Consider the following 21,207-nt stretch of genomic DNA (forward strand, 5'->3'; position numbering starts at 1 on the left):
CTCCAGATAAGCCCTTTTCACCGTTTATCGGTCCCGTTATATAACTCAACCATTTGTCCATAACTTTTACTAACTATTCAAACTTACTACAGTTCGTGCTCTCTCGTAGCGTCCCGGAGTTACAGCTACACTGTAATGAATTGCTGTAAAATGATTGAGGACAAGTAATAGACTTATTGTATTGTATATGAATTATTTTTCTTTTTTAGTCGTAGGGAATTAAATGCAAAAGCATTAAGATCAAATCAGGAACAATAAAAGCGATTGCGTCCTGTGGAACTAGAGGTTGAACTCTTGAAGTGCTTTAATTTCATGCCAACAATTACTTTGCAATGTGTTTTTTAGATGATTGTTTGGGCGCGAGACTCAATTGTGGAACCAGGCGCGTGTTCATTTGGGGATATTTCAAGCTTTAAATATTGACATTAGTCATAGATCGTTATAGAAAAAGGCACGAAGACGGCGGTACGCCACTCACAAGGTCTGAGAGTGAAATAGTAAAGTCACTGGAGTGGGCTGTGAAGGAAATGAGTTTCCTATTGTGAAACATGTTGGTGTCTGTACCACCCACAGTCTCCATACAGCACAACCCGGCGATGTCTAAAGAATCCAAGCTGCTTCGGAGAGTTCAGTGAGAAATTAGAGGAATTATTCAAAAGGAAAACATTTGATTATTCCTAAAAGCAGATGAAGTCTCTGGTTTTACTTCATATTTTTCTCAGCACCAGAACAGTAAACTAGTTATCAAGTCTCACAGATATTAAAAAAGGTGAATACTGAAGATGTGATTATTATTATCACTGAAAGAAAGAATGAAAAGGTTTGTTTTTACTTCAATGTAGGCATTTATTAACATTTAATCCTCTTTATATACAGATAATTACTGAAAAAACATCCAACAACTGAGTTTAATTGTTATTAGAAAATATTTTTTCCTGATAAATGAGATTAAAATGATATTTTCAACAAACCTAACTATGCTGTACACAGCCCAAGTAGGCCTACATTAATATTTTCCCAAATAAAAAGTTAGATTTTCCTACAGCGCGGCTCTGTAAGTCATGAAATACTGTACAACACACACTCCGAATGTCTTTGCACACACACATACACACACACACACACACACTGTCCCACTCAAACAGTGATTCACAGCTGCAGGGCTCATTGTTTAGGCGGTGTTAACCACCGAGCGAAGGTTACAAGTCGACCACCCTTCTCTGTCCCGCACAACACAGCAGCTATAAATAACAAACCTTTCATTATTTCTCACTCAAATATATCCTTTCAGTCTGAGTCACACCAGGGCTGGTTCACTAAAAGTCAGAGTTTAGCCTCCTTTCCTGTAACGTGTAAGTCTAGTTCAGGATTGGCACCGCGTCCTTTTAATCTTCTTTTCTACAGTAGTTTATAAAAATGGTGGTCTCACTGACTCCCACTAATTGGGTGATGTAGCACCCTGTGGTGGGCAGCTTTGGCAAAATGACCTCATGCTGCTAAACAAAACCCGATACATAACCCAATTAACTTTAATTTAGCTTATTTAGCGATGTAAGAATAAAGTCAAATAGAAAGAATTAAGATTTTAAGTTTTTTTTAAGGCAACGTTTTTGCTCAATTTAAATGAATTCCCTGCTAACAAATGACTGGTGTATTTAAATTTAGATGTACTTTAGTTAATTTACTTTTCAAACACAAACCAAGCTAAACATATCAAACAATATAAAAAATATATACATAATTTATCACGCCTGAGAATTGATCTCACACACACACACACACACACACACACACACATTGCAACATTGTATCCATCACTACACTTTATACTGTAAGTGTAACATGGAGCATTAAATAATGTGGTTTTAGTTCTGTTTACGTTGTGGTAAATGTCAAAAGAAATGTGTTTCTGCACTTGCAGGATCTTCCCGGCTCGTGGAAGCCGAACCAGCAGCGTTGGCTCAGTTCTGTAGAAAGCTCTGTTCCCTTCCTCTTGCTCGCTGAGCCGGAGGGCACGGTGCCGAGCAGCTCGCTCAGGCTCAGAGCGCCGCTGGGCCTTCATCAAAGCAGTGGTGACGTCGGGCCTCCAAATCAGTCTGGACGGAGAGAAAAGACTCTTGTTAGTTGGTCAGAAACTTTCCACAACGTTTCATTAATCAACACAAATCCTTCCTCGGCAGTCTGGATGTCCTGTCGGGCTGCGACACCCTTTTCCTGACAGAGCACCCGTTGAGAATCCACCTGTAAAAGGTTGAGCAGTGACATTTACAATAATAGAACAAAAAGGTATCATCTTCTCCAACTCTTTATAATAATTAGACATACGTCTTAAAAAGATTTTAAGATTTCTGCAGCTAAATGCGAACAGGACAGGCCATAAATCCTATTTTTGATTTGTAACAATGAAGATTACAGCTCCAACAAGTTCAAAAAAAAACTTTTATTCATCACAGTATACGAGATGGAAGTTGGGTCAAAGTTTTACGGCTGGCATTGAGGCAGGAAATCAATGTTGTGTCTGCAGCTCCAAGAGAAGAATGAGACAAAAATGTCATAACGTGATGGGCAGAGGTTGCATTTAGGAGAAATAAATCCCACACAGGAATGCAAAAATAAACACAAGCACGCACATACACGCCTGTATCCCCGCTCACATCCAAAAAAAGACCACATGCACTAAAATGATGAAACACTGCAGGCATTCCTCCGCCGTGATTCACGGCCTGCCACTCCTCAGCGTGCATGTGGCAGCAATGCGAGTTATTTCGCGTTGGCCCACTCAGCCTGTAAGATGAATCGGCACACGTGGCCGAAAAAAAAGCCAATTAGAGCGAGAGCGGCAAGTTAAGTGTGTGGCAGAAGGGCCTGGAAAATCACTCAAACACTGCAGAGCAGAGGCCACATGTGACTGAAAAAGAAAGTGCAGCGCGAGCAGCAGGTGTCACTAGCATCCTGTTAACACACACGGTGCGCCGCGCGGTCGGCGTGTTTTTCCTACATCTAATCTCTGAGGAGCAATCGGTGTTCAGTTGAGTTCTGCCCTCATGGCCGGATGTGGCTGCTCCCTCGTGCTTCCTGTGGTGCTACAGATTAAAAGGTGCCACTGAAAACATTGGCTTTCATGAATAAACGCGTCTTATCTGAGGTTAACTCCCCGTTCTTGAAGCGGTGTGCCACCCCTGCACCTTATAGTCTGTACATCTCAACCCCGGCCACACCACAAAAAAATAAAACATGGAAACACAAATAGGCGAGCAGCGTTTTACTGGAAGAACCTCGGCCCTATTTCCCAGCCGTGATTGAAGGCCGAATTACGCCCACTGATTCAGAGGGAACCACAAAAGCCTATTTGTGGCCGGCTCGCGGTTCAACTTGGGCCGCAGACATCACAGCTTTTCAGGCCGTCCACAGCGGGTTCCTCTGCCGCGGAACGTCTCCGCCGCACTTTAAATGCGCGCGTATCTCTGTGAAGTCTTAATTAAAGGGTCAGTTCACCCACGTTACAACAAAAGCATTCTCTCTTATAGTGGTGTATGTCATGCAGAGAGTTTTTTAGTTTTTACTCTGATTGTTGCAAATATTTAATGTTGCATAAAAATACTTCAGGGGCTTAAAAAAGTGTTCACAGGGACTATTTCTTTGAGATCTGTTTCTTCTAGATCAGACGCGTGCTCTCTGTCTGTTTGATGCCATTTAAATAACTATAAATATAAGATATGATGAAATGAATGAGGTCTGCTCCAAATAAGGACACAGCTCTCCTCCCTTAAACTGAAATCGGAATCACATCACAGTAAACTGTGTCTGTACAGTCGAGTGTTGTTATCAACTGGGCAGGATATCAACTTCGAGCTGTGTTCCTCCTTGTCACCGCTCCCTCCTCCAGGCCTCTAATGTCAGTCTTCCCCCCACAGTCCAAAGGATTCAAAGAAAGAAGGTCTTTTATTCTGGCTGCTAACTCACGACAATCAGCACAACCACTTGGTATTCCGCTCAGGATCCACGGAGTTGAGAACGAGGAAAGACTTTCAAGCAATGTGGAAAGTCTCAAGCAAACGGAAGCTTTTTTTATTTCTGAGAAAATCTATTTTTGCAGTGACCCAGCTGCCATTTATTCAAGATATCCCACAGATGCTTGAGCAAGCTCTGGTTCAACACCAGACCATCAATCACATGCAAATACAGTATTTAAGACGACAAGATTGTCCCCCATCGTCTGAAACATTTGGGACGTGAGAAAAACACAATCACGCCTTTGTTGCGGGCGAATGTGGAATTTGGAGCTTGACATGGGGAGGTGACGAATAAAGAGGGAATTAAAGCGACGTGTCGGCGTGTTTCCATCTCTGAGACATCAGGAAAATGTGCGTATGTGCCCTCTTCTTTCTTATCGCACGAGAAAACAAAGACGAGGGGGAGCTGAGGCGGAAAAGGAAACTCATAAATCTTTTGGGGGAAATTAATTGCTCTAGAAGAACTTTATTAGTTGGGATTTCTCTTATGACTCTGGTTTGCTCACAAGTGCATTGCCAAATCGAGATTATCCGTGGGACCGTGCTGACCTCGACGCGTCGGCTCCCACTGTTGTTTTTCTTCCCTTGCGACTTTTGTTTGGCCGGCAGAAGCGCCGACGTCAGCCAAGGCTTCTGTCAATGCCGCGATAACTTCGGCTCTCCCGGCCTCTCCCTCGGCGGGCAGAACATTGAAGATAAAGGGGGAAATGGGCTGTGGTCCACACGCCACATTACGCTGGCACCGCACTGTTTCCACGACACCCGGAGAGCATTGTGGGAAAGGTGTTAACGGGAGTCAGGAGAGTGTTTATGACACACGAGCGAGTAAGCAATGCCACCTCTGTGTGGAGAGTTCCCGAGAGCCCTGTTGACCTTTCAAATGTGTGTTTTCAGAGCAACGTGAGGTATTTCATGGTTTGATGACGCTCCTGTTCACTCTCACTTTACCAACACGCAGCATATTCACTTCCTCTGAGATTTCTTTCCAAACTACTGTGCTGTGCTGTACTACCAGGCAGCAATGCGCGGGTCTGAAAAGTGAAGCTAAAGCTGAGTGACTGAAGCCGGCAGGGGGCGACTCCTCTGGTCGCAAAATGAGTCTGATTGTTTAGAAGTCTGTGAGAATATGACTTCTCTCTTGATTTATTCCCTCAGTAAACATTGTAAACATGAGTTTATGGTCTCGATTACCCTCCTTTTAGCTCTGTTTTTAGCTGTTAAATGCTCTCGATGTTTATGTAACCAGTAGAAATACTTCATCATAATCACTGCAATGACAAGAGGCTCTCAAAACTTGGCCACAAGACAAACAATGCGCTGCATTTCCGCTGAGTGCTTTTGTCCCACGATGGAGATCCTGTAATGAAGAAAAGCGCACGGAAAACCCTCAAAATGCTCAGCCGGTTTTTACAGTTAGTCGCTCCGGAGAGCCGCCCACAACAACCTCAGGTTTCTGCTGAACTCTGAAGCACTTTAGGATTTACTCAAAGTGCCTCTTTTTCACTTTCTTCACCCTTTTCCTGAGCTGCTGGCAGCCTGAAAAGAAAACATCCACCTTCTCATAACAGGAGTTACAGTCATTTTTGATGACATGCTGTAATGTACTCTTTTGCAACTTCCCAGAATGCCTTTGGAAAACCACAAGAGAACAGGCTTGACCTTGTTGCCCACAGAAACACTCTGTAATTCGCCGGTGCTGTTTTAGGCGGATTAAATGAAATTGTAATGAAACGGTACTCCCAACAAATGTGGACATAAACTGTTAATACATTTTGTCAAGTCACTCGCGAGTGAATGTGGCTTGAAGGAGTGAATGCGGGAGGTGAAGCTGCAGAGTCGGGACTCACCGTCAGTACAGATGAAGCACTTGCAGAGACACACACACAGACAGAGGAGGAGGACCGCTACCACACCGCACACTGAGAGGAGGATGACCATGGCTGGACTCACTGCAACACACACACACACACACACACACACGTATAGTTAAATCACTGTTTATGCTTTATGACATCTGGACTAAACATGTTAGGTGCTTTGGTAGCAGAATAACGACTTTCTTATGTGAAAAATAATCCTTCTCGTATGCTGCGACATTACAGGATTCAGGACCCCATCAAAGCAGCCGTAATTACCCCAGACTACAATAGCTGAGAATAAACACATGTGGAAAACAAAAGGCCTCTTTGTGCCTCACCCCAGCACCCAAGAATGTGAAATATAACTGGTTCCTACACATTTTTGAGACACGAGGTACGTAGATTTACTTTTGGACTGTTTCTTGTGCTGCTTTCTTGTGTGCGGGGCCTTTACGGGAAAGGTCGTTGCACATAAGATGTGAGACACCAGAGGAAATTGGACTCCTTAGAACAGGATCTACGAGCTCCTCACCGTTTGTGTTGAGGGACACTGTCAGGGGTTTCTCCAAACCCGGGTGGTGCACGAAGCACTTGACGGACAGCTCATTGAGCAGCGCTGAGTGGAAGGACAGCGTGCTCGTCACAAGCGTCGTGCCGTCGCCCTGGTCGTAGGCGGATGAAATGGGCGGTCCAAGAGTTTGGTTGTCCCCGCCGATGTTCCACATGATCTCCGCTGCAGGTCGGGACCGGGCGGTGCAGTTTGCCTCAGCGACCCCCGAGGGCGAGGTCGCGTAACCCGCCTCTGGTTTGGGTAAAACTGGCGAGAGAAAGATTGTGTTCAGTGGCTGCTTCAGTCAAATTGAGCATATGTTGTTTTTTTTTCTCCGGGTTAATTGCAGCCTATTTGTATTTTGTCTGAGCTTGCCAATCACAGACAACAGAAAGCAGAGATGGAGAGACAGGGCACATCGCCGGTTAATCTCTCCCCCCCAGGACACAATAACACAAGTTGTCCTCCGACGGGCCGCCAGAAAACAGAGGCAAAGCAGCTTTTACTAACTCTGTGTGGTTGTGTTTGTGCGTCTGGATCTTCTGTCAGTTGAGACAAAGCTTGTTTAGCAGAGCGAGTAGAAGGACACACACACACACACACACACACACACACACACTGAGGCCTTGTGTCTGGGGAAACAGTGAGCCACTCATCCCCTGGGCTTTCGCCCAAATTAATCACCCCTTTCCCCTCAGTGACACCCTCCCTCTGTCAACATTATCACCCCAAAACACACACACACACAGAGAGGAAGATCAACAGCCACTCACAGTCCTGGAGCGTTTGCTGACGTCTTCTAAAAGGCAGAAAGGTTGTGCTCTTTTTAACGTTGTGGTTGACACGTCTCTGGGACATTGAGGGGAGAAAGAGGACGGGGCTGAGTGCTGGCGAGCGTCGCGAAGCGCCGTCACCAAAACAGTAGTTTAATGACCCACTCGAGAAACTCTCACCTCAGGGTTTGTTTATCCACGGAGCTTCCTTCCCTTTCCTGAGCTATGTTTGGGATGCACACACACACACAGTAGCACACATTTCCTCTCAGCTTACAGTATATTTCCAGTACAATTCGCGTCAAGATCCTTAGGAAAATAATCCCGAAGGTGTTCAGTGTTTGTATTCGGACATTACCGTTTCTTTAAAGCTCCTCAAAAACGAATTTATTACGAATACAATTCAGTTTTTATGCTGTTCTGTATGTATTTTGTTGTTGACTTTTGTGTATTTATATGAAGGCCAATCTACAGTAGAGACAGTCATTGCAAACTAGTAAATCTTTTCACAAAGAGAACAAACTCCAAGTGGAAAGCCGTGGGAATGTGTGTTTTAGATGCTAGATCAGAGCTCAGACAGTCCCGTATCATTTCACAGCCTGGTAGCATCATTATTTCTCAGTAAGTGACCGCAACTAGTGGTGGAACAAACGGAAAACTTCTTATCTTCATCTGATTATTTAGAACAATGTCTGGAAATATCGAATATTAGTCATAAGTTCCAAAATAGCTCCACGAAACATGATAATGTGGCATCACCTGAGTAGGCGAAAGGGGCATTCTGCAAAGGATCTAAATAAAGGATCCGGATCTACTTTAAAGGTGCTATATACGAGATTGGGAGCATTTCGATTGCCTCTCAACAACTCTCAACATGGCGGCAGCTGAGCTGAGCCGGCAGCTAACAGTGCAAACAATGACAGCAGTGCTTTAAATACTTCTCCAAACACCTACCTTGCGTACAGTATTAAAGATAGTTTGGGTGCTCACCGTAAACAGACAGGCAGGCGGTGTCTTTTCTGGTGCCGTCTGGGTATGTGTGGAACTCGCAGGTGTAGCACCCCTCGTCCTCCGTCTTGACCCCCTGGATGGTCAGCTGGGTGTCGCCCAGGGTCCGGCTCAAGCTAACCCGACCCCTGTACTGCTCCTCTGTCTTCTGGCGGCCGTGCTTGGTGAAGGAGGCCACGGTGGTGGTGTCTCCCTGCTCGGCCGTCTTGCTCCACAGCACCTGCTGCACCCTCTCGGGGAGGTTGTACCAGCAGGAGAGGGTGGCCGGCTTCCCGCTCACGGCCGTCTTGTTGCCCTCCAGGCGCACTTTGCCTGGGACAAAGAGAACGCTCCCGTTATTAATCTTAACATCAGGAAAATGAAGAGGACTGTGTGTGGATTTCTGCTGGCCTCAAATTGTACAATAAAAACTTTACAGGACTGCTGCTTGTGTGCAACAGGAGGAGTCTGGGTTCATTAAAGATGTGTGTGCACATTTTTTAGCAACAACAGGAAGTGTCAAGGCTAGCTGGGTGGGTGGGCTCTCCCCCCTGCTGGTCTGCTAGTTCAAACCCAAGCCTACTACTTCCTGTCTCATAAGGGGTCTAGTGAGGAAAACCAAACACCCTCTGTGACCCTAAAAAGTTTCAGATGTTGAGTGTGAGCTGCCGCATTAAAAGATGTTTATTGAAGATAACTTCTTTAAGATAACAGACGTGAGGAGCCAACTCTGATTAAGTTGTTTGGCCAGTAGATTCTTGACACAACTCGAATCTCTGGAAGTACATTTTAGATGAGATTTGAACTCAGACTGACCAGTGATGGTGATGCACGTGGTGCCTTCCAGCGAGCCGATGGGGTAAACATCAAAGATGCATCGGTAGCAGCCCTCGTCATCGGGCCGCACCCTCTTGATGGTGATGTAGCTGGCGTCGTCGTGGGAGGCGGTGAGCTGCACGTCGGGTTCCTGATGGCTGACGCGCACCGGCACGTTTGGCTGGTACGCCAGCAGGACCTTGTTGTGCCTGTTGAGCCAGCGCACTTGCCGGACGGTTTGGCCTGTTCCCGTGCTGACGTTGCAGCCAAGCAGCAGGGACCGACCTATCTCTGCCCTCAGACTGGCAGGAGCCGTGACCTGACCTGAGTTCAGAGACCATATGACATACAGTGGTGAGAGAGGTACTGAGAACATTAACTTATGTATCAATACAACAATGTAATGAAAATTGAAGGTCCTTCATACAAAATCCTTCGAACAGCACAGAAGTATTATCATTAAAGTGTACTTAAAGTATCAAAAGTAGAGGAACTCCTTCTGCAGAAGATGACATTATTATAATACAATAGAACTGAAGTAAATGTACTTAGTTATAGTTGTCATCACTGCCAAGAGAACTCAGTACCAAGGAAACTGAACGCACTAGAGTTAGATCTTTCTCTCTCACCCAAACCAAAAAGCACCAAATGGCTGCAGAACGTACCTTGCGTCCCGGGAACTCCCCTTCCCACCGTCCAGAGCAGCAGACACAGGGACAAGGCAGGTCCACACATCGCACACTGAGGCTGGGTCACCAACTCACACGCTGAGCCAGAATCACTTCCAGGCTGCAGCTGCGAACACAAACACTGTCAGAGAGCTAGAAACAGCCCACACCACAACCAACAACCTACAACTAACTTGTGGCGACGCGCAAAGTAAAACATTAGCAATGACACAAGTGTGAATGCAGAGGATGTGATGCAGATGTACCCCCCCGTCAGCTGTCCAGTGGCGTGACTTGTTTGAGCTGCTGCTGGTCAGCACAGTCGTAGCTGCATCTTACTGTCTGCTGTAATGGGAAACATGAAGCCAGAGGATGACATTAGCAATGGCAGCATCCTCTCAGCAGCATCACTGATTACTGGAAGGGAATGAACCTTTTTGCAGCTTTGAGACATTGTTCGCCACGGTAATACAATGTGTCGGCATCAACAGCAACAGCTGCTGACTCATGAAACATCACCTGGAGGTTTTACATGATGATCCACAGCATGCACACCCTGTCCGGTTAACCCACAATCATCCGGCAGCAAAGAAAGCTGCCCCACTTTGATGTCTCGACAGCGGCGACCGCGAGATTTCAAGATCAATACCTGAAATCTTACCTCAAAGACCTTATAGTGGCCGTGTGTGTTTGTGTGTCTGTGTGTGTGTGTGGGGGGGGGGGGGGGGGGGGGGGTTGCAGAAACCAGCCAAGCCCAGCTGCCGTTTGGCTTTAAACATCACATTGTGTGTAGAAGACAATACAATTAATTCACTTCTCTATATCCTGCAAAAGGTGGAAACAGCAGGGGTCAACTGGCCTTTGATCAGACTCAACCAAACCGCCTACAAACCACAAGACAGACCAGGTCCAGACCTCAGAGCTTTATGGGCGTCATGTTCTCATTCACAGTGCCAGCCATCTGGCTTCAAGCATGCAGCAGGCTCCTGTTGGGCAACAGTTAAATCACGTTTCCACTACAAAAAACGCCACAGATGTCTCACTGCAACTCTCAAGTCATCTCCAGGCTTTTAATGTGAAACTCAAGCAGGTACAGCCGAAGGAAAGTAGTAAGTGCCACATATACAATGTTCACCAAGAAAGGGACTGGAACCAGACTGGCAACCTGGATCCTAAACGTTGGCCCTATACATCCAGATGTGGACCGCAGCTGGTTCAGTCCCAGAAGACAGATGTTATGTGAGATTTCTTGAACAGATTATTATTATTTCACATAATCAAGCCAATTTTGAGGATGTAAATATGTCTCTTGACAGGTTTTATGACAATTTAACCCAAAATAGAAATGTTTATAAAAAGGGTGCCACAAGTAAAATATTTTGTGGCAAAGTTATAGTTAATTTAGTTACAAGTTGATTTTTTTCTGGTGTATGTTAAATATGAAACATGTATATGAGTTCATTATATGGGGAAAAAACAACTCTAAAAGAAGTTTTAATATATCCATATCTTCATAGTCAGGTCCTGAAAAGTGTCACCATAAAACAAGCTAGACAAACTAATTAAGGTGTGTTGACATTCATGGATTAAGGAAGAAACAACTTCTTACATTTAAACTCCGGATCATTTTTCATAATAAAAGACGGAACTTACCCGCTGACAGGTGAAAGACAAAGTGAGCTCCCGGTGCTTGAGGTGCTGTCTGAGCTACAGGTAACGTGGGACTGGAGCAGGAGAATCCATGCTGCAGAGACTAAACTACGAGCGAACTGCGTGGAGTTTCCTGCTGCCGCATTTTACTCCCTGATTTCTCAAACGGCATCAACTCTTCCGCAGTATATTTGAGGAGAGCAGGACCTCCAGTGGCCATGTTGTGCATCTGCTGCTTAACACCTGCAGCAGACGTCTCATGCAAAAATGCATTTTACATTCTGTTCGGTACATTTCATCTTGGGTTTCTTTCTCTGCTGGTGTTTGAACTGCAGTAGGTTCTGTTAAGTCCTGTCCAGAGATGTAAAATACCAGATTTTAAAAGACTTTCTTTTGCACAAAACCCTTATTTTGTTAAATGTTGCTTTCAGACAGTAATGATAAACATGGTTTGTATTCAAAGCCCACAATTGCATGCTTAAGCCATCATTTTGATTATTAGATGACACTGTGTTCTGCTGACACATTCTTATTTTGTTGAATATTCCTTTAACACAAGAATCACACATTCAATATTTAAATCCAGTAAAAATGCCTGTAGTTTCAAAAATTCTGTTTATTTATTTTTTTAAATACAAAAATAACAAATATAAAAGTAAAAACAAAAGAATATATATACAAACAAAGGATACAAATGCAACAGTATTGTGAGAAAATTACAGATATGAATTACAGATATTTAAAAAATCAAAACTACTGTGAACATGAATCTTTTTGACCTGCTGCAATTATTATCCATGAACTGATACTTTAAAAGACAAGTTCTCTATGTTGTACCAAAAAACTAATCATGATTTCAGGACTTTTCAGCAGTTTTCGTTTTGGGACTTCAGTCTTGTGGGTTACTCTGTAAAACGTTTTCTTCCTGACAGAGGCCTCTCTGGTCGGTCGCTTTTTTTATCCTTTCCAGCAGACGTCCGTTGCCGCAGTTCGTTCTCTTTGTTCATTAAAGGTGTTCTGGGCCTTCAGATAAAAACAGTTAGTCAGAAATCATTCAGAACAACAGTGATGTGCATAAACATGCAGTTCAGAAACAGCAGTTCAGTCTGATTAGCACGTTAGCACGTTGTTAGAAAAGTAAAGCCCCAAATTAGACAAAGTGGACTGAATTGTTTTTACAACAGAAAAATGAATGAATTGACTCACGCATGAGAGTCTTTCTTGTTCTCCTCGTCCCTTTGAGACACACTGACGGATTCAAGAAAAGCCAGTGTTGAACAAGTATTCACTTGTGAATTTTGTCTGAAAAGATTTGAATCAGTCATTATGACATTACCTGTTCTGGTGTTTCCGTTTATAAAGGATGGTGATGACAGCAGCAGCAGCAGCAGCAGCACAAACACAGAGCACTACGACCAACACAATGATCCAACTGTGATCAGATCCAGATTCCACATCAAAACCTGGGAAATAAAATCCAAAGACTTGAGCTCAGAAAGTATTCATCAATCTATAAATCAGTGTCTTTAGAAGCGTTTCTCACCAGCAGACGACTGTGTGACCTCAGGAATCACCGCATACACCTCTATCTGAGGACCGGAGAGCACTCGCACTGCACATCCAACCTGGCCGTTGTCACTGAGACGAGACAGCACAGCTGTAGTGGTGACGGTGACCGTGCCGTTGGTGTTGGTGACGCTGGTGGAGTTGCAGTGGGGGAGAGTCAGCGTGACGGTGGGAGCAGGTCGACCTGTGGCTGAGCAGGACACGAGTACCTCTCCAGCAGAGTTTGATTCTCCGACATGTAGAAAGGCTTCATGCAGCTCTGCAAAGAAAAGATGTTTCAATGCTATTAGTGGTCATATTACAGAGAAGACAGAGGATTATGTGTCTGCAGTAATGCAGCAAGGTTCTTACCATAGAGCTGGAGGCATGTTCTCCCAGCGAGGGCACCGTCAGGGTAGATGTCAAACAGACAGCGATAGCATCCTTTATCTTCGTCCGTCACGTTCCTGATCACTATGGAGCTGTTCTGCAGTCCGGATGCTTTAAACTCCACTTTATTTTTGTAGTCAGGATTCACTTTGTGACCGTAGATTTTGTGTTTAGAAGCCAGATTCAACTCCCCCTCAGGTAAACTTTTCAGCCACGTGACCTGCACCACATCTTTAGGCTGCATCAGCTGACAGTTCAAGCAGGCGTTGTCTCCTAAAGCTGCCAACACGGTGTGCTGGGATTTGACCAGAGCGGTTTGACCTGCAGGAAACACAACATGTGCATGATGAGATACTCCACAGAATTCACTTTATAGGGAAAAAGATGTTTCAAATCAGGAATCCGTCTGCATGGCACACAAAAGAGAGTAGCTATGTTCACGCCACCGGGCACTGCACACCATTACATGTGTTTGTGAAGAGATCACTGAGATCACTCTGAGCACCACCACACACTGGAAAAAATACTTATGGACCACATCTTTATGGAAAATGAATCCACATCTACCTCTACCTATCCACATATATACATATATATATATATATACATATATATATATATATATATATATATATATATATATATATATATATATATATTATAGCAATAATATTACTACTTTCTGGAGACAGAAAAAAGACCAGCAGGATATAACAGCTCTCATTGTGATTGTAATTAGCAACGATACTGCAAGTCCAGTTCTGAAGGAGTTTGATTAATAAAAGACGTTTGTTTCTTTTGCAAAATGTTAGATAGAATATTACGTAATCGACGCAATCATATTAAGCGCCAAAAACGTAACTTTATACAATAAGCAGTAAACATAAATCACATACTTCGATATAAAGGTCGGGAAACTCGTCTGTATCATCTCTTCCTCACCTTTGTAAAAGACTCCTAACGCACATAGGAAATGTAGGACAGCACGGTGTGACATCTTGGCTGCATTAAGGATCTGAATCTATCGCCAGAGAAAGTGAAAGTGTACCTGTTGCCCTGCTGGTACGCATGCGCGCGCAGATGACGCTGGGTGAGCCGTTTTTGAACTTTGTCCCTGTGACTCATGATTTATATCCAGATAATTAAAAGGCGTCGCTGTTCAGAGACACACATAACTGGACACACTACTTATTTCCATACAAATGAATGGAATGAATAATACCAATAAATAGTTAGCCAACATTTTAAACGAGTTTATATTTAATTAATGTATTTCGTGAATAAGAATAAGAAAATTAAATAAGGGCATTATCATAGAAGTAAAACAAAATACATTTAAACTGAATGGATTTTGGCTCCATTATTTGATTTCTCCATTCCTTCTACGGTCCTTTGTGGCGGTTTGTTGCAGTGATGAGGAAGATAAGAGTATCGCATGTTTTCATGTGCTTTGGTGGGAAGTTGGGCATCTTGGTTTTTTTTTAAATTTTTTTAATTTAACCTTTATTTAACCAGGAGAGTCCCATTGAGATTAAAAATCTCTTTTTCAAGAGAGACCTGGCCAAGACCGGCAGCAGCATCAAAGACACATAGTTACAGACAGACAACACAAAACAAGACAAGTTAAAAGAAAGTAAAAGTTAAGAGAGTAACGTAACCGAGTCAATTTAAAAAACATTTACATTTTTGGGAACCTGCCTCTATTGCTTTCAATTTTGATTTAAAAGCAGTAAATGGTATCAGTTCTTTCAGTTTTAAGTCCTTTTGCAACATATTCCACGATGAAGGTGCGGAGTACACAAAAGCCCGTTTTCCCAATTCCGTTCTGGCTTTTGGGACAGTGAGCATGAGGAAGTCCTGGGAGCGCAAAGAGTATTGTCCGACACTTCTCTTCATGATGAGGACACCCAGGTAGTTCGGGAGCAGGCCAAGGATAGATTTATAAATGAAGGTGTGCCAATGACTGAGCCTCCGGGTGGTCAAAGCAGGCCATCCAACCCGAGAGTATAACTCACAGTGGTGAGTCAGAGCTTTGCAATTTGTAATGAACCGCAGTGAAGCATGGTTTTTGAACTATGGTTCAGTGTCCCATGATGTTTATTACCAGATAATTAAGAAACAACCCCTCACTGTCATATATATGAATAGAATGAATGACAATGAGTCTGGTCTGACTGTTGTTCTGCCATGAACTGATACTATAGAAGACAAGTTCTCTATGTTGTATCAAAAAATGTATCATGATTTCAGGACTTTCCAGCAGTTTTCGTTTGGGACTTCAGTCTTGTGGGTTACTCTGTAAAAAGTTTTCTTCCTGGCAGAGACCTCTCTGGTTGGTCGCTTTTTTTATCCTTTCCAGCAGACGTCCGTTGCCGCAGTTCGTTCAGTTTGTTCATTAAAGGTGTTCTGGGCCTTCAGATAAAAACAGTTTATCAGAAATCATTCAGAACAACAGTGATGTGCATAAACATGCAGTTCAGAAACAGCAGTTCAGTCTGATTAGCACGTTAGCACGTTGTTAGAAAAGTAAAGCCCCAAATTAGACAAAGTGGACTGAATTGTTTTTACAACAGAAAAATGAATGAATTGACTCACGCATGAGAGTCTTTCTTGTTCTCCTCGTCCCTTTGAGACACACTGACGGATTCAAGAAAAGCCAGTGTTGAACAAGTATTCACTTGTGAATTTTGTCTGAAAAGATTTGAATCAGTCATTATGACATTACCTGTTCTGGTGTTTCCGTTTATAAAGGATGGTGATGACAGCAGCAGCAGCAGCAGCACAAACACACAGCACTACGACCAACACAATGATCCAACTGTGATCAGATCCAGATTCCACATCAAAACCTGGGAAATAAAATCCAAAGACTTGAGCTCAGAAAGTATTCATCAATCTATAAATCAGTGTCTTTAGAAGCGTTTCTCACCAGCAGACGACTGTGTGACCTCAGGAATCACCGCATACACCTCTATCTGAGGACCGGAGAGCACTCGCACTGCACATCCAACCTGGCCGTTGTCACTGAGACGAGACAGCACAGCTGTAGTGGTGACGGTGACCGTGCCGTTGGTGTTGGTGACGGTGACGCTGGTGGAGTTGCAGTGGGGGAGAGTCAGCGTGACGGTGGGAGCAGGTCGACCTGTGGCTGAGCAGGACACGAGTACCTCTCCAGCAGAGTTTGATTCTCCGACATGTAGAAAGGCTTCATGCAGCTCTGCAAAGAAAAGATGTTTCAATGCTATTAGTGGTCATATTACAGAGAAGACAGAGGATTATGTGTCTGCAGTAATGCAGCAAGGTTCTTACCATAGAGCTGGAGGCATGTTCTCCCAGCGAGGGCACCGTCAGGGTAGATGTTAAACAGACAGCGATAGCATCCTTTATCTTGGTCTGTCACGTTCCTGATCACTATGGAGCTGTTCTGCAGTCCAGCATCTTCAAACTTCACTCTTCCTTGAAACTCACTGTTCACTTTCTGACCAAAGTGTTTGTTGTCGGTAGCGAGATCCGTCTTCCCCTCATGTGAGATCTTCTGCCATGTGACCTGCACCACATCTTTAGGCTGCATCAGCTGACAGTTCAAGCAGGCGTTGTCTCCTAAAGCTGCCAACACGGTGTGCTGGGATTTGACCAGAGCGGTTTGACCTGCAGGAAACACAACATGTGCATGATGAGATACTCCACAGAATTCACTTTATAGGGAAAAAACATGTTTCAAATCAGGAATCCGTCTGCATGGCACACAAAAGAGAGTAGCTATGTTCACGCCACCGGGCACTGCACACCATTACATGTGTTTGTGAAGAGATCACTGAGATCCCTCTGAGCACCACCACACACTGGAAAAAATACTTATGGATCACAACTTTATGGAAAATGAATCCACATCTACCTCTACCACATATATATATATTATAGCAATAATATTACTACTTTCTGGAGGACAGAAAAAAGACCAGCAGGATATAACAGCTCTCATTGTGATTGTAATTAGCAACGATACTGCAAGTCCAGTTCTGAAGGAGTTTGATTAATAAAAGACGTTTGTTTCTTTTGCAAAATGTTAGATAGAATATTACGTAATCGACGCAATCATATTAAGCGCCAAAAACGTAACTTTATACAATAAGCAGTAAACATAAATCACATACTTCGATATAAAGGTCGGGAAACATGTCTGTATCATCTCTTCCTCACCTTTGTAAAAGACTCCTAACGCACATAGGAAATGTAGGACAGCACGGTGTGACATCTTGGCTGCATTAAGGATCTGAATCTACCGCCAGAGAAAGTGAACGTGTACCTGTTGCCCTGCTGGTACGCATGCGCGCGCAGATGACGCTGGGTGAGCCGTTTTTGAACTTTGTCCCTGTGACTCATGATTTATATCCAGATAATTAAAAGGCGTCGCTGTTCAGAGACACACATAACTGGACACACTACTTATTTCCATACAAATGAATGGAATGAATAATACCAATAAATAGTTAGCCAACATTTTAAACGAGTTTATATTTAATTAATGTATTTCGTGAATAAGAATAAGAAAATTAAATAAGGGCATTATTATAGAAGTAACACAAAATACATTTAAACTGAATGGATTTTGGCTCCATTATTTGATTTCTCCATTCCTTCTACGGTCCTTTGTGGCGGTTTGTTGCAGTGATGAGGAAGATAAAGAGTATCGCATGTTTTCATGTGCTTTGGTGGGAAGTTGGGCATCTTGGTTTTTTTTTTAATTTTTTTAATTTAACCTTTATTTAACCAGGAGAGTCCCATTGAGATTAAAAATCTCTTTTTCAAGAGAGACCTGGCCAAGACCGGCAGCAGCATCAAAGACACATAGTTACAGACAGACAACACAAAACAAGACAAGTTAAAAGAAAGTAAAAGTTAAGAGAGTAACGTAACCGAGTCAATTTAAAAAACATTTACATTTTTGGGAACCTGCCTCTATTGCTTTCAATTTTGATTTAAAAGCAGTAAATGGTATCAGTTCTTTCAGTTTTAAGTCCTTTTGCAACATATTCCACGATGAAGGTGCGGAGTACACAAAAGCCCGTTTTCCCAATTCCGTTCTGGCTTTTGGGACAGTGAGCATGAGGAAGTCCTGGGAACGCAAAGAGTATTGTCCGACACTTCTCTTCATGATGAGGACACCCAGGTAGTTCGGGAGCAGGCCAAGGATAGATTTATAAATGAAGGTGTGCCAATGACTGAGCCTCCGGGTGGTCAAAGCAGGCCATCCAACCCGAGAGTATAACTCACAGTGGTGAGTCAGAGCTTTGCAATTTGAAATGAACCGCAGTGAAGCATGGTTTTTGAACTATGGTTCAGTGTCCCATGATGTTTATTACCAGATAATTAAGAAACAACCCCTCACTGTCATATATATGAATAGAATGAATGACAATGAGTCTGGTCTGACTGTTGTTCTGCCATGAACTGATACTATAGAAGACAAGTTCTCTATGTTGTATCAAAAAATGTATCATGATTTCAGGACTTTCCAGCAGTTTTCGTTTGGGACTTCAGTCTTGTGGGTTACTCTGTAAAAAGTTTTCTTCCTGTCAGAGACCTCTCTGGTTGGTCGCTTTTTTTATCCTTTCCAGCAGACGTCCGTTGCCGCAGTTCGTTCAGTTTGTTCATTAAAGGTTCTGGGCCTTCAGATAAAAACAGTTTATCAGAAATCATTCAGAACAACAGTGATGTGCATAAACATGCAGTTCAGAAACAGCAGTTCAGTCTGATTAGCACGTTAGCACGATGTTAGAAAAGTAAAGCCCCAAATTAGACAAAGTGGACTGAATTGTTTTTACAACGGAGAAAAATGAATGAATTGACTCACGCATGAGAGTCTTTCTTGTTCTCCTCGTCCCTTTGAGACACACTGACGGATTCAAGAAAAGCCAGTGTTGAACAAGTATTCACTTGTGAATTTTGTCTGAAAAGATTTGAATCAGTCATTATGACATTACCTGTTCTGGTGTTTCCGTTTATAAAGGATGGTGATGACAGCAGCAGCAGCAGCAGCACAAACACACAGCACTACGACCAACACAATGATCCAACTGTGATCAGATCCAGATTCCACATCAAAACCTGGGAAATAAAATCCAAAGACTTGAGCTCAGAAAGTATTCATCAATCTATAAATCAGTGTCTTTAGAAGCGTTTCTCACCAGCAGACGACTGTGTGACCTCAGGAATCACCGCATACACCTCTATCTGAGGACCGGAGAGCACTCGCACTGCACATCCAACCTGGCCGTTGTCACTGAGACGAGACAGCACAGCTGTAGTGGTGACGGTGACCGTGCCGTTGGTGTTGGTGACGCTGGTGGAGTTGCAGTGGGGGAGAGTCAGCGTGACGGTGGGAGCAGGTCGACCTGTGGCTGAGCAGGACACGAGTACCTCTCCAGCAGAGTTTGATTCTCCGACATGTAGAAAGGCTTCATGCAGCTCTGCAAAGAAAAGATGTTTCAATGCTATTAGTGGTCATATTACAGAGAAGACAGAGGATTATGTGTCTGCAGTAATGCAGCAAGGTTCTTACCATAGAGCTGGAGGCATGTTCTCCCAGCGAGGGCACCGTCAGGGTAGATGTCAAACAGACAGCGATAGCATCCTTTATCTTCGTCCGTCACGTTCCTGATCACTATGGAGCTGTTCTGCAGTCCGGATGCTTTAAACTCCACTTTATTTTTGTAGTCAGGATTCACTTTGTGACCGTAGATTTTGTGTTTAGAAGCCAGATTCAACTCCCCCTCAGGTAAACTTTTCAGCCACGTGACCTGCACCACATCTTTAGGCTGCATCAGCTGACAGTTCAAGCAGGCGTTGTCTCCTAAAGCTGCCAACACGGTGTGCTGGGATTTGACCAGAGCGGTTTGACCTGCAGGAAACACAACATGTGCATGATGAGATACTCCACAGAATTCACTTTATAGGGAAAAAGATGTTTCAAATCAGGAATCCGTCTGCATGGCACACAAAAGAGAGTAGCTATGTTCACGCCACCGGGCACTGCACACCATTACATGTGTTTGTGAAGAGATCACTGAGATCACTCTGAGCACCACCACACACTGGAAAAAATACTTATGGACCACATCTTTATGGAAAATGAATCCACATCTACCTCTACCTATCCACATATATACATATATATATATATATACATATATATATATATATATATATATATATATATATATATATATATATATATATTATAGCAATAATATTACTACTTTCTGGAGACAGAAAAAAGACCAGCAGGATATAACAGCTCTCATTGTGATTGTAATTAGCAACGATACTGCAAGTCCAGTTCTGAAGGAGTTTGATTAATAAAAGACGTTTGTTTCTTTTGCAAAATGTTAGATAGAATATTACGTAATCGACGCAATCATATTAAGCGCCAAAAACGTAACTTTATACAATAAGCAGTAAACATAAATCACATACTTCGATATAAAGGTCGGGAAACTCGTCTGTATCATCTCTTCCTCACCTTTGTAAAAGACTCCTAACGCACATAGGAAATGTAGGACAGCACGGTGTGACATCTTGGCTGCATTAAGGATCTGAATCTATCGCCAGAGAAAGTGAAAGTGTACCTGTTGCCCTGCTGGTACGCATGCGCGCGCAGATGACGCTGGGTGAGCCGTTTTTGAACTTTGTCCCTGTGACTCATGATTTATATCCAGATAATTAAAAGGCGTCGCTGTTCAGAGACACACATAACTGGACACACTACTTATTTCCATACAAATGAATGGAATGAATAATACCAATAAATAGTTAGCCAACATTTTAAACGAGTTTATATTTAATTAATGTATTTCGTGAATAAGAATAAGAAAATTAAATAAGGGCATTATCATAGAAGTAAAACAAAATACATTTAAACTGAATGGATTTTGGCTCCATTATTTGATTTCTCCA

The 21,207-nt window shown here is 43.2% G+C and overlaps 3 protein-coding genes across 8 annotated transcripts; all 3 read right to left on the reverse strand.

Annotated features, from left to right (window-relative positions):
* Positions 1–837: 837 nt before the first annotated feature.
* Positions 838–9,854, reverse strand: LOC306715187 (OX-2 membrane glycoprotein). Its single transcript, XM_079185470.1, has 6 exons — positions 9,664–9,854; positions 8,999–9,322; positions 8,186–8,515; positions 6,405–6,689; positions 5,861–5,962; positions 838–2,096 (listed from the first exon to the last, which is right to left on the reverse strand). Exons 1-6 carry the CDS (start codon positions 9,731–9,733, stop codon positions 2,092–2,094), a joined length of 1,116 nt encoding a protein of 371 aa, XP_079041596.1. The 5' UTR covers positions 9,734–9,854; the 3' UTR covers positions 838–2,091.
* A 2,068-nt stretch (positions 9,855–11,922) lies between these two features.
* LOC306715165 (uncharacterized protein) lies at positions 11,923–14,272 on the reverse strand. Of its 2 annotated transcripts, none has more exons than XM_079185443.1 (6): positions 14,148–14,272; positions 13,234–13,572; positions 12,860–13,141; positions 12,653–12,779; positions 12,523–12,564; positions 11,923–12,339 (listed from the first exon to the last, which is right to left on the reverse strand). In XM_079185443.1, the coding sequence occupies exons 2-6, from the start codon at positions 13,493–13,495 to the stop codon at positions 12,219–12,221; spliced, it is 834 nt and encodes a 277-aa protein (XP_079041569.1). In that variant the 5' UTR covers positions 13,496–13,572; positions 14,148–14,272; the 3' UTR covers positions 11,923–12,218. The 2 variants fall into 2 exon arrangements, with proteins under 2 accessions (XP_079041569.1, XP_079041568.1); XM_079185442.1 differs by having other exon boundaries at positions 14,194–14,263.
* Positions 14,273–14,758: 486 nt separating this feature from the next.
* On the reverse strand, positions 14,759–20,852 carry LOC306715101 (uncharacterized protein). 5 transcript variants are annotated; one of them, XM_079185339.1, is made up of 7 exons: positions 19,236–19,314; positions 19,106–19,147; positions 16,561–16,899; positions 16,181–16,468; positions 15,977–16,100; positions 15,847–15,888; positions 14,759–15,663 (listed from the first exon to the last, which is right to left on the reverse strand). In XM_079185339.1, exons 2-7 carry the CDS (start codon positions 19,107–19,109, stop codon positions 15,543–15,545), a joined length of 918 nt encoding a protein of 305 aa, XP_079041465.1. In that variant the 5' UTR covers positions 19,110–19,147; positions 19,236–19,314; the 3' UTR covers positions 14,759–15,542. The 5 variants fall into 5 exon arrangements, with proteins under 5 accessions (XP_079041465.1, XP_079041463.1, XP_079041467.1 ...); XM_079185337.1 differs by lacking the exons at positions 19,106–19,147; positions 19,236–19,314 and adding an exon at positions 17,452–18,851; XM_079185341.1 differs by lacking the exons at positions 14,759–15,663; positions 15,847–15,888; positions 15,977–16,100; positions 16,181–16,468 and adding exons at positions 19,440–19,721; positions 19,814–20,152; positions 20,728–20,852 and having other exon boundaries at positions 16,670–16,899; positions 19,236–19,359.
* Between the last annotated feature and the right edge of the window lie 355 nt (positions 20,853–21,207).

Source organism: Pholis gunnellus (genome assembly GCF_910591455.1).
Source record: "Pholis gunnellus genome assembly, chromosome: 24".
Classification (NCBI taxonomy): domain Eukaryota; kingdom Metazoa; phylum Chordata; class Actinopteri; order Perciformes; family Pholidae; genus Pholis; species Pholis gunnellus.

Excerpts from the sequence above, each read along its gene's own strand:
- LOC306715165 (XM_079185442.1), bottom strand. The coding sequence starts at position 14,248 with ATGTCACACCGTGCTGTCCTACATTTCCTATGTGCGTTAGGAGTCTTT. Across the intron at positions 12,780-12,859 it reads GGTCACACAGTCGTCTGCTG|GTTTTGATGTGGAATCTGGA; the intron begins GTGAGAAACGCT and ends TTTATTTCCCAG. Across the intron at positions 12,565-12,652 it reads AAACGGAAACACCAGAACAG|TGTGTCTCAAAGGGACGAGG; the intron begins GTAATGTCATAA and ends TGAATCCGTCAG.
- LOC306715187 (XM_079185470.1), bottom strand. The coding sequence starts at position 9,733 with ATGTGTGGACCTGCCTTGTCCCTGTGTCTGCTGCTCTGGACGGTGGGA. Across the intron at positions 8,516-8,998 it reads CACGTGCATCACCATCACTG|GCAAAGTGCGCCTGGAGGGC; the intron begins GTCAGTCTGAGT and ends TCTTTGTCCCAG. Across the intron at positions 6,690-8,185 it reads CGCCTGCCTGTCTGTTTACG|TTTTACCCAAACCAGAGGCG; the intron begins GTGAGCACCCAA and ends TTCTCTCGCCAG.
- LOC306715101 (XM_079185337.1), bottom strand. The coding sequence starts at position 17,506 with ATGTCACACCGTGCTGTCCTACATTTCCTATGTGCGTTAGGAGTCTTT. Across the intron at positions 16,101-16,180 it reads GGTCACACAGTCGTCTGCTG|GTTTTGATGTGGAATCTGGA; the intron begins GTGAGAAACGCT and ends TTTATTTCCCAG. Across the intron at positions 15,889-15,976 it reads AAACGGAAACACCAGAACAG|TGTGTCTCAAAGGGACGAGG; the intron begins GTAATGTCATAA and ends TGAATCCGTCAG.